At 45.9% G+C, this 12,501-nt stretch overlaps 1 protein-coding gene across 13 annotated transcripts in view; it reads right to left on the reverse strand.

Annotated features, from left to right (window-relative positions):
• Positions 1–12,501, reverse strand: part of dock10 (dedicator of cytokinesis 10) — a 179,709-nt gene that overhangs the window by 34,131 nt on the left and 133,077 nt on the right. For all 13 annotated transcript variants that reach the window (XM_090218088.1, XM_090218084.1, XM_090218087.1 and 10 more), the window contains exons 40-45: positions 9,701–9,810; positions 9,266–9,381; positions 8,365–8,502; positions 7,859–8,041; positions 7,457–7,567; positions 4,671–4,886 (exon numbers count right to left, since the gene is read on the reverse strand). In XM_090218088.1, coding sequence (XP_090074214.1) covers positions 4,671–4,886; positions 7,457–7,567; positions 7,859–8,041; positions 8,365–8,502; positions 9,266–9,381; positions 9,701–9,810 — 874 coding nt within the window. The remainder of the gene's footprint in view (positions 1–4,670; positions 4,887–7,456; positions 7,568–7,858; positions 8,042–8,364; positions 8,503–9,265; positions 9,382–9,700; positions 9,811–12,501) is intronic.

Raw genomic sequence — 12,501 nt, forward strand, 5'->3', positions numbered from 1 at the left:
GCCTGTCCGGCGCCTCTGCCGGAGCCTCCCGCCTGTCCGGCGCCTCTGCCGGAGCCTCCCGCCTGTCCGGCGCCTCTGCCGGAGCCTCCCGCCTGTCCGGCGCCTCTGCCGGAGCCTCCCGCCTGTCCGGCGCCTCTACCGGAGCCTCCCGCCTGTCCGGCGCCTCTGCCGGAGCTTCCCGTCTGCCCGGCGCCATCGGAGCTTCCCGTCTGCCCGGCGCCGCCAGGGCCGCCCGTCTGCCCAGCGCCGCCAGGGCCGCCCGTCTGCCCAGCGCCGCCCGTCTGCCCAGCGCCGCCAGCGCCGCCCGTCTGCCCAGCGCCGCCAGCGCCGCCCGTCTGCCCAGCGCCGCCAGCGCCGCCCGTCTGCCCAGCGCCGCCAGCGCCGCCCGTCTGCCCAGCGCCGCCAGTGCCGCCCGTCTGCCCGGAGCCGCCAATGCCGCCCGTCTGCCAGGAGCCGCCAATGCCGCCCGTCAGCCAGGGGCCGCCAGTGCCGCCCGTCAGCCAGGGGCCGCCAGTGCCGCCCGTCAGCCAGGGGCCGCCAGTCAACCAGGGGCCGCCAGTGCCGCCAGTCAGCCAGGGGCCGCCAGTCAGCCAGGGGCCGCCAGTGCCGCCAGTCAGCCAGGGGCCGCTAGAGCCCCTCCGCCCGGAGCAGCTGTCCCTCTGTCCCGAGCAGCTGTCCCTCTGTCCCGAGCAGCTGTCCCTCTGTCCCGAGCTGTCTCTTAGGAGGGTCACCTATCTAGGGACGCTAAGGAGGTGGACAAAGACTATTATGGAGTGGGGTCCACGTCCAGCGCCAGAGCCGCCTCCGCGGACAGATGCCCACCCAGACCCTCCCCTATAGGTTCAGGTTTTGCGGCCGGAGTCCGCACCTTGGGGGGGGGGTACTGTCACACCCTGACCATAGTTTACTTTGTATATTTCTATGTTGTGGTTGGTCAGGGTGTGATCTGAGTGGGCATTCTATGTTTCAAGTCTAGTTTGTCTAGTTCTATGTTCGGCCTGATATGGTTCTCAATCAGAGGCAGGTGTTCGTCATTGTCTCTGATTGGGAACCATATTTAGGTAGCCTGGGTTTCACTGTGTGTTTGTGGGTGATTGTTCCTGTTTTTGTGTTTGCACCAGACAGGGCTGTTTTGAGTTCTCACGTTTCTTGTTTTTTCGTTAGTTTGTTCATGTATAGTGTCGTCAATAAATTACAATGAACAACCACCACGCTGCGCTTTGGTCCGCCTCTACTTCACAAGAAGAGAATCGTTACACCCACCTAGACAAAAGGAACACCTATGTGAGAATGCTGTTTGTTGACTACAGCTCAGTGTTCAACGCCATAGTGCCCACAAAGCTCATCACTAAGCTAAGGACCCTGGGACTAAACACCCCCCCCCCCCCCCCCCCCGCAACTGGATCCTGGACTTCCTGACGGGCCGCCCTCAGGTGGTAAGGGTAGATAACAACACATCTGCCATGCTGATCCTCAACACTGGGGCCCCTCAGGGGTGTGTACTTGGTCCTCTGTATTGGGGCGGGCCGAGAGTTAAGTTCCTTGGTGTCCACATCACCAACAATCTATCATGGTCCAAACACACCAAGACAGTCATGAAGAGGGCATGACAAAACCTTTTCCCCCTCAGGAGACTGAAATTAATTGGCATGGTTCCTCAGCTCTTCAAAAGGTTCTACAGCTGCACCATCGAGAGCATACTGACCAGGTGCATCACCGCCTGCTCGGCATCTAACCGTAAGGCGCTACAGAAGGTAGTGCGTACAGCCCAGTACATCACTGGGGCCAAGCTTCCTGCAAACCAGGACCTACAGTGCCTTGCGAAAGTATTCGGCCCCCTTGAACTTTGCGACCTTTTGCCACATTTCAGGCTTCAAACATAAATATATAAAACTGTATTTTTTTGTGAAGAATCAACAACAAGTGGGACACAATCATGAAGTGGAACGACATTTATTGGATATTTCAAACTTTTTTAACAAATCAAAAACTGAAAAATTGGGCGTGCAAAATTATTCAGCCCCCTTAAGTTAATACTTTGTAGCGCCACCTTTTGCTGCGATTACAGCTGTAAGTCGCTTAGGGTATTACTCTATCAGTTTTGCACATCGAGAGACTGATTTTTTTTCCCATTCCTCCTTGCAAAACAGCTCGAGCTCAGTGAGGTTGGATGGAGAGCATTTGTGAACAGCAGTTTTCAGTTATTTCCACAGATTCTCGATTGGATTCAGGTCTGGACTTTGACTTGGCCATTCTAACACCTGGATATGTTTATTTTTGAACCATTCCATTGTAGATTTTGCTTTATGTTTTGGATCATTGTCTTGTTGGAAGACAAATCTCCGTCCCAGTCTCAAGTCTTTTGCAGACTCCATCAGGTTTTCTTCCAGAATGGTCCTGTATTTGGCTCCATCCATCTTCCCATCAATTTTAACCATCTTCCCTGTCCCTGCTGAAGAAAAGCAGGCCCAAACCATGATGCTGCCACCACCATGTTTGACAGTGGGGATGGTGTGTTCAGGGTGATGAGCTGTGTTGCTTTTACGCCAAACATAACGTTTTGCATTGTTGTCAAAAAGTTCAATTTTGGTTTCATCTGACCAGAGCACCTTCTTCCACATGTTTGGTGTGTCTCCCAGGTGGCTTGTGGCAAACTTTAAACAACACTTTTTATGGATATCTTTAAGAAATGGCTTTCTTCTTGCCACTCTTCCATAAAGGCCAGATTTGTGCAATATATGACTGATTGTTGTCCAATGGACAGAGTCTCCCACCTCAGCTGTAGATCTCTGCAGTTCATCCAGAGTGATCATGGGCCTCTTGGCTGCATCTCTGATCAGTCTTCTCCTTGTATGAGCTGAAAGTTTAGAGGGACGGCCAGGTCTTGGTAGATTTGCAGTGGTCTGATAGTCCTTCCATTTCAATATTATCGCTTGCACAGTGCTCCTTGGGATGTTTAATGCTTGGGAAATCTTTTTGTATCCAAATCCGGCTTTAAACTTCTTCACAACAGTATCTCGGACCTGCCTGGTGTGTTCCTTGTTCTTCATGATGCTCTCTGCGCTTTTAACGGACCTCTGAGACTATCACAGTGCAGGTGCATTTATACGGAGACTTGATTACACACAGGTGGATTGTATTTATCATCATTAGTCATTTAGGTCAACATTGGATCATTCAGAGATCCTCACTGAACTTCTGGAGAGAGTTTGCTGCACTGAAAGTAAAGGGGCTGAATAATTTTGCACGCCCAATTTTTCAGTTTTTGATTTGTTAAAAAAGTTTGAAATATCCAATAAATGTCGTTCCACTTCATGATTGTGTCCCACTTGTTGTTGATTCTTCACAAACAAGTACAGTTTTATATCTTTATGTTTGAAGCCTGAAATGTGGCAAAAGGTCGCAAAGTTCAAGGGGGCCGAAAACTTTCGCAAGGCACTGTACATAAAAGGCAGTGTCAGAGGAAAGTCTATAAAATTGTCAAAGACTCCAGTAACCCAAGTCATAGACCGGTACCGCTTGCTGTGCAGTAGCACAGAAACAGAGCGCCATGTCTAGGACCAAAAGGCTCCTTAACAGCTTCTACCCCAAGCCATAAGACTGCTGAACAATTAATCATATGAACACCGGACTATTACATTGACACCCCTCCCATTTGTTTTGTACACTACTGCTACTCACTGTTTATTATCTGGAGAAGTTTCAACTGTGCCGGACAGATGGCAGGCAGCGTGTCTGGCGTTGTGTGGGCAAGCGGTTTGCTAATATCAACATTGTGAACAGAGTGCCCCATGGTGGCGGTTGGGTTATGATATGGGCAGGCATAAGCTAAGGACAACGAACACAATTGCATTTTATCGATGGCAATTTGAATGCACAGATATACTGTGAAGAGATCCTGAGGTCCATTGTCGTGCCATTCATCTGCCACCATCACCTCATGTTTCAGCATGATAATGTCTCAAGGATCTGTACACAACTCCTGGACGCTGAAAATGTCCCAGTTCTTCCATGGCCTGCATACTCACCAAACATGTCACCCATTGAGCATGTTTAGGATGCTCTGGATCAACGTGTACAACAGTGTATTCCAGTCCCCGCCAATATCCAGCAACTTCTCACAGCCATTGAAGAGGAGTGGCACAACATTACACAGTCCACAATCAACAGTCTGATCAACTCTATGTGAAGGAGATGTGTCGTGCTGCACGAGGCAAATGGTGGTCTGATCCACGCCACTACCTATCATTAAGGTATCTGTGAACAACAGGTGCATGCATATCTGTATTCTCAGTCATGTAAAATCCATAGATTATGGCCTAATGTATTTATTTCAATTGACTGATTTCCTTATATGAACTGTAACTAAGTAAACATTTTGAAATTCTTGCACGCTGCGTTTATAGTTTTGTTCAGTGAATACTTATGCCATGCCTATATTTTTTGTTATTTAATTTGTATTCATTTGTAGAATTTACTTTTCACTTTGACATTATGGAGTATTTTGTGTAGCTCTATGACAAAAAAACTAAATTTCTCATTTCAATCTGACTTTGTAAAGCAACAAAATGTGAAAACGGGGGGGGGGGGGGGTGACTACTTATGATACCCACTGTACATATCTCTGCACCATATACATAACATATCCCAGTAACCCAGTCCTACTGTACCTCGGAGAGGTCTCCGTTGCGGACGTGTATCTTGGCCATGCTCTCCAGCCAGGTGCGCCGGAGCTCGGGGGTGCTGGCGTAGGAGTTGGCCAGGCTGTACTGCAGGTCCACCAGCATCTCCGGGTCCTTCTCGTGCTCCTTCATCTGGGACGTGGCCATCAACACCGTGCGGATCCGCTTGGTCAAGTCTTTCACCTCGGCAGGGAATGGTGTGTTCTGGGAGTGCGGATGGATCATACATACCGACATTACACTTGATTATTATTTTAGTGGTAAACAAGAACAAAAGGGTTTTTGGCTTCTGTGAGGCTCAGTTACAGACACAATGTACATGACGTCACATCCGATCAAACACGGGCAGTATGCACAATCGCAGCATATACAAACATTATTAGTCAATAGAGGGAGTTAAGAGAGGAATCACAAACTCACTTCCTCAACACTAGGTCTGACTCCCAAATACCACCCTATTTGCCATATAAGCAACAAGGCAGGTCCTACAAGCCCTGTTTTTTTTCTCGCACCTGGACTACTGTTCAGTCGTGTGGTCAGGTGCCACAAAGAGGGACTTGTTGGCTCAGAACAGGGCAGCACGGCTGGCCCTTAAAAAAGTACACGGAGCGCTAACATTCATGAAATGCATATCAATCTCTCATGGCTCAAAGTGGAGGAGAGATTGACTTCCTCATTATTTGTTTTTGTAAGAGGTGTTGACAAGCTGAAGGTACTGTGCTGTCTGTTTAAAATACGAGCACACAGCTCGGACACCCATGCATACCCCACAAGACATGCCACCAGTCTCTTCACAATCCCCAAGTCCAGAGCAGACTGTGAAGTAAACACAAACATAAGCACAGACACATGAACACACACACATGAGAACACGCACTATACACACAAGTACACATTAATTTTGCATTGTAGATATGTGGTAGTGGAGTATGGGCCTGAGGGTAGACACTTGGTGTGTTGTGAATGCTGTAATAAATGCATTGTAATGTTTTTAAATGTGTATAACTGCCTTAATTTTGCCGGACCCCAGGAAGAGTAGCTTGGCAGCAGCTAATTGGGATCCATAATAAATACAAATACATGCAGTGTCAGAGGAAGGTGCTAAAAATTGTCAAAGACACACAAGTCATAGACTGTTCTCTCTACTACTGCACTAACTCTTTTGACTAATCACATTCGCTGCTGTTACTGTTTATTATCTATCCTGTTGCCTAGTTACTTTATCCCTACCTATATCTACATACAGTATCTACCTCAATTACTGTTACGGATACAGGTATCCTGTGGGTGTGTGTGTGTATGTATCCTGTGTTCTTTTCTCTCCTTCCCCCCTCACAGGTGAAAATCATCACTCCCCAATCAGTCGCCAATCAATCAGAAGACACACCTCCTCCTGTTTCCTACCCAATCACAGTTCCTTTCCCTTGGTTTAAAAACCCTGTCAGTTGTTTACTCTAGAGCTCAATCTCTCTGTAAATGCCATATGTCTGTAGATCACTCTGTTTCACCCTCTCCTACTATGTCTCTCTATCGCTCTTTATGTATTGAGCTATCTTTTGTTTGAGCACCTCCATATCACTTTGTCCTCACCTGTGAGTTTTGTTTTTGGTTATGGTGTTTGTTTGCTGGTGGGAAAAGGGGGAACCAAGACAAGTCGCCCATGGGCATACACTACCCGTAGGTAAATTTAGTTAAAAACACTAGTTAGAACTGGGCGGACCACCCACTGTATTTTTGGTTAGTTAGTTAGCTGTTGTTGAAATAGGCTAGTCTAGCTTAGGGGTGTTTTGGATGCTTATTATTTATTTCCTTGGGTCCAGCTCAGCCCCTTTTCCTGCGCCCCCCCATTACCGTGTGTTTACTAATAAACCCTGAGTTTGACGGTAGATTTCATTTGTCGTGGTTATTTCATTCTCACTTTTACTTTGTCACTAGTTATGTTACGGGTCTCGTTACCATCTCCCCTAGACTGTCGGGCCAAAAGGGATTCGTAACAATTACCTAATAGTCCTGCACATCAACTCTGTACTGGTACCCTGTGTATACAGCCAAGTTATGGTTACTCATTGCGTTTTTATTCCTTGTGTTATTATCTTTCGATTTTTCCAGTTTTTTTCTCTTTGCATTGTTGGGAAGGGCCTGTAAGTAAGCATTTCACTGTTAGTCTACACCTGTTTATGAAACGTGACAAATACAATTCTATTTTTTTTGCCATGGTGCGGAGAGGAAAATTTGCGGTTTACAAGATATTTACAGCAATTCTACACATTTTGCCATAGGAGGGAGAGAACATTTTGCTGTTTTAAAGCTAGTGTGCTGCAATTCTACACATTTTTCCATGGGGCGGAGAGAAGATTTAGCAATTGTATAACTCATTTCATGCACTATTTTTAGTTTGAGTTCATTTCTTCCAATTCTACTAATTATGCCATAGGGTGGAAAGAAATGTGTGCTGTTTTTAATATGATATCTGAGTGAGACTGACTATTAATTCGACCTTGATTACTACAAGTTTAGATAGCTGGCCGCTAGACTAACTTACCAATCTCATTTTTATGTTGCTGACGTGGGCTAATTGAGTGACTATCAATGACTGACATATCAAGAGAGAAACTGTTTATGCACAACTGAATTTAGAAATTGCACCTTGTGTATTCTACTATTCTACCCCGGAACAGTAAGTTGAGACCCCGCCAGTTGCAGTGGTGGATTATAAAGGGAATAGGGTGCCATTTGGAACGCAGCACAATTCTCAGTCCAGTCCCTGTTCTCACCTTGAGAGGAGCATCTCCGTTGGCAAAGTTATTGATGATGGCCAACGACTGTTGGAAGCGTGAGCCCCCGATGCCAGCATCCGCTATCAGCTGACTCACTGCCTTGATCAACTGAAGGGACGGGGGAAGAGAGAGGAGAGAGAGTGAAGGTGGTGCTAATCACAACCGCTCTGAAACAGTGTGGCGATGTGTGTGTGTGTGGTCTCTGATCGGCTGCTAAACAGTCTGTTTCAGAGGTAAACACAGCCATAGAAACATCCTGGCCTTTCTCTATCTAGGCCCTGTGTTCACCGCACAAAACAGTGAAAATAAAGATCTGGCGCACACACACACTGCCCCCCCCCCAACTCCACCCCAAGAACCACAGCCCACATACACATCCCTCCACCCCCGCTGACTGACCTGTAGGTGGGAGCGGACGATGGACTTTCCCTTGGTGAACTCAAAGTTTTTCCTCATGAAGAAGTAGAGGAGTGCGGAGGCCTCAGTCTGGGTGGAGCTGGAGCGGTGGTTACAACACTTCAGGATCTCGTAGCACAGGCAGCCACACAGGTCTGCTTTACCCTGGAAGAAAGCAGAGGGGAACTAGACAGAGAGAGGGTGTAAGGAAAGAGACAGAGAGAAGAGATGGGGGAGGAAGAAAGAGAGAAGAAGCAAGAGAGCGAAATATGGAGTAAGTAGGGAGAGAGAGAGAGTGGGGGAATAGAGAGGGAGAGAAAGGAAGAGAAAGAGCGAGAGAGAAGAGAGAGACAAGGAGAGAGAGAGCTCAGCATCAGTAATGTACTATGAATACATTCTGTGTCCATAAAGTCAGTTAGTGTGTGTGTGTGTGCACACGTGTATGTGTGTGTGTGCACATGTGTATGCGTTCGTATATGTGTGTGAGAGCAATCAGCTAGTGCAGAGACCTTCTGTATGAAGAGGCGCAGGGCAGCGAAGACGTGTCTCAGGGTGCTGGTGGACTGATTGATCTGGAAGAACAGGAGGAAGGTGTCGAACACCTTCTTCATCAGCAGGTTCTGACCCTCGTCCTGCAGTAACTGTTTCTGTGGGAGGAAAAGAACAACAATCAACATATGTGCTTCCCAAATGGCACCCTATTCCTAATCACGTCCACCAGATGGCTCTGCGGTACAAATTGAGTCTGTGGGCAAGGTTACCCTATTACCTATATAGTGCACTATTTTTGACCAGGGCCTATAGTGCTCTTGTCAAAAGTAGTGCACTATATAGAGGAAATGGTGCCATTTGGAATGCAGGCATAATATGAATTGCAAATGGCTACGGTCAAAACACAGACAAAACAGCATGTCTGGGGTTGCTTTACAGAGTATAGCAATTGTAGGAATTGTGGGGCAGCCAACTTGAGGATTGAGGAGTGCACAGTAACCTACAAGAACAACAGAAGATAAAATCACTAGCTTGGAATACAAACGGAATACCTCGGTTTCAGTGAAGTGAAACAATAATGATTAGTGAAACAGAGCGGTATTTAGTGTGGATTCCATGTCACTGTAGTTCTTAGAAATAACCACAAGGTGGCAATGGCGTATTAAAATAGGCTCTCATGGATGACCGGTCTAGGATTGCAAAATTCCCCCACAATTCCCAGGCTTTCCAGAAATCCCGGTTGGGGGACTCACAGATTTCCTGTTAATTCCCTCGTGATTCCGGGAATCTTCCAACTGGGATTCCTGGGAAACCTGGGAATTTTGAGAGAGTGTCCAGAATTGAGCAACCGTATCATGTCTCTCGGTTGTAGAGATCGGTGTTTGACCATTCAGACAGTGGTCATTGTTGTTGTCTGACCTTGTGGTGATGGACAAAGAGGCCCAGAACATCCAGCACTATGAGGGCCACCTCGGTGGACAGATTGGCCTCGATGTCCGTCGGGCTCAGGTGGTCCCCCTCTGGGATGTTCCCATCTGAGGGAAGGACAGGAAAGGGGCGATGATACACCAGCACAGCAAGCAACAACACATCCTTACCCTAGCAGTAACCCCCACACACCTAACAAAAGAACAGTAATAGCTAAGTACTGTTTGCACTGTAAAAGCTGAGAAATAGCACTGTGGATGGTTGGTAAGAATAAAAAAGCTATTGGCCTAGGACAACAAAAGCTAACCAACTAACTAACCACATTGATGTGAACTATGTGAATTAAACAGTTTTAAAATGGGACCGGGGTGGCAGTCCCCAGTGATGGTGGGTGAGTGGGCGTAATTGGGGAGGGGGGGACATTACCCGTCTCCATCATCTGCAGCAGCTTGGGGTTGGTCAGGGCGTTCTTGGCCCGGATGATGGGCATGGTCTGGGAGCGTGCGTGCCGATGGCCGTCCTGTCCTGACAGCATCCTGGGTTAGAGGTCAGAGGGTCAACACATAACTCTCAACCTTGCAAGTCGGGGTGGTGTTCAGCAGGGATGAAACCGGTGAAAGTGGTTTGAAATGAAGGGGATACTCTGTGAACTTGTCCAATATGAAAGCTGACTTTATCCGTTTCATGTTTTTCGTTTCGTGAACACGACGCCCGATATATTCACTCCGCCTTGAAAACATCCTGTAATTCTAATCCCAAATGGACCCCTAGACCCTACGACCTATGCACTTGTGGAGGTCTGAGAGGATGTGATTGGTAGAAACAATCCACTTAACCTATCAAAGGGCAAGTAGGAGAACGTATTGATAGCACCTGTCAAATCCTATCAGATCTCCACAAGTGCATAGGGCGTAGTCCAGGGGTCCATTTGGGATTGGTCCTAAGTGTGTGAAAATGTCTAAGAAAACATTATCACCTGTAACGTGACAACAAACAGGTTAATGCGACCACGTAGTTAAAAGGGATTGCTGTTTTTAATGGGGAAGGATTTGCAGACAAAGGACTAGCCAATTACACCACGCCACACGTATGGTAGACACTGAGGGGCACGATGAGAAAACAGAGTGGCCGCCACACTATCACATGACACACTCACAACGTCCACCATGGATGGTCACGTGTTCAGGACCATGAAGACGACACTGATGAACAGCAATGATGAACAAAACTCATAACAGGACAAATGGTGAACACAAACTCAGCTGTTTTAAGTCCTACTTATAGTTTACTGGAGACATTATTTATATATTACTGGACAAAAAAAGTCAAGTTCTAAATAAAGTGGAACATAATAAATCCTTTCTATCTCTATAACTCAACTCCATGTTAAAGACACCTAGCTACTGTTACATACAGTGCCTGTAGAAAGTCTTGAACTTTTTTCACATTTTGTTGCTTAACGAAGTGGGATTAAAATGGATTTAATAGTCTTTTTTTCCATCAATCTACACAAATGACTCTAATGTCAAAGAAAAATGTTTTAAAAATGCTTTGATTCATGACAAATAAAACACTAATATACAGTTGAAGTCAGAAGTTTACATACACTTAGGTTGGAGTCATTAAAACTCGTTTTTCAACCACTCCACAAATTTCTTGTTAACAAACTATAGTTTTGGCAAGTCAGTTAGGACATTTACTTTTTTCCAACAATTATTTACAGACAGATTATTTCACGTATAATTCACTGTATCACAATTCCAGTGGGTCAGAAGTTTACATACGCTAAGTGGACTGTGCCTTTAAACAGCTTGGAAAATTCCAGAAAATTATGTCATGGCTTTAGAAGCTTCTGATAGGCTAATTGACATAATTTAAGTCAATTGGAGGTGTACCTGTGGATGTATTTTAAGGCCTACCTTCAAACTCAGTGCCTCTTTACTTGACATCATGGGAAAGTCAAAAGAAATCAGCCAAGACCTCAGAAAACAAATTGTAGACCTCCACAAGTCTGGTCATCCTTAAGAAGCAATTTCCAAAAGCCTGAAGGTACCACGTTCATCTGTACAAACAATAGTACGCAAGTATAAACACCATGGGACCATGCATCCGTCATACCGCTCAGGAAGGAGACGCGTTCTGTCTCCTAGAGATAAAGGTACTTCAGTGCGAAAAGTGCAAATCAATCCCAGAACAACAGCAAAGGACCTTGTGAAGATGCTGGAGGAAACAGGTACAAAAGTATCTATAGCCACAGTAAATAGAGTCCTATATCGACATAAACTGAAAGGTCGCTCAGCAAGGAAGAAGCCACTGCTCCAAAACCGCCATAAAAAAAGACTACGGTTCGCAACTGCACATGGGGACAAAGATCATACTTTTTGGAGAAATGTCCTCTGTTCTGTTTAAACAAAAATACGGGGTGGCAGCATCATGTTGTGGGGGTGCTTTGCTGCAGGAGGGACTGGTGCACTTCACAAAATAGATGGCAGCATGAGGTAGGAAAATCATGTGGATATATTGAAGCAACATCTCAAGACATCACTCAGGAAGTTAAAGCTTGGTCGCAAATGGGTCTTCCAAATGAACAATGACCCCAAGCATACTTCCAAAGTTGTGGCAAAATGGCTTAAGGACAACAAAGTCAAGGTATTGGCGTGGCCATCACAAAGTCCTGACCTCAATCTTATAGAAAATGTGTGGGCAGAAATGAAAAAGCGTGTGCGAGCAAGGAGGCCCACAAACCTGACTCAGTTACACCAGCTCTGTCAGGAGGAATGGGCCAACATTCACCCAACTTATTGTGGGAAGCTTGTGGAAGGCTACCCAAAATATTTGACCCAAGTTAAACAATTTAAAGGCAATGCTACCAAATACTAATTGAGTGTAAACTTCTGACCCACTCGGAATGTGAATAAATAAATAAAAGCTGAAATAAATCATTCTCTATACTATTATTCTGACAATTCACATTCTTAAAATAAAGTGGTGATCCTAACTGACATAAGACAGGGAATTTTTACTAGGATTAAATGTAGGATTAACTAGGATACTAGGATTAAATGTCAGGAATTGCGAAAAACTGAGTTTAAATGTATTTGGCTAAGGTGTATGTAAACTTCCAACTTCAACGGTACCTTGATTAGATAAGTATTCACCCCCCTGCGTCAATACATGTTGGAAACACCTTTGGCAACAGTTACAGCTGTGAGGCTTCTTAAGAACTT

Source organism: Oncorhynchus mykiss, chromosome 24 (assembly GCF_057628025.1).
Source record: "Oncorhynchus mykiss isolate SJ-2025 chromosome 24, ASM5762802v1, whole genome shotgun sequence".
In the NCBI taxonomy this organism is placed as follows: Eukaryota; Metazoa; Chordata; class Actinopteri; order Salmoniformes; family Salmonidae; genus Oncorhynchus; species Oncorhynchus mykiss.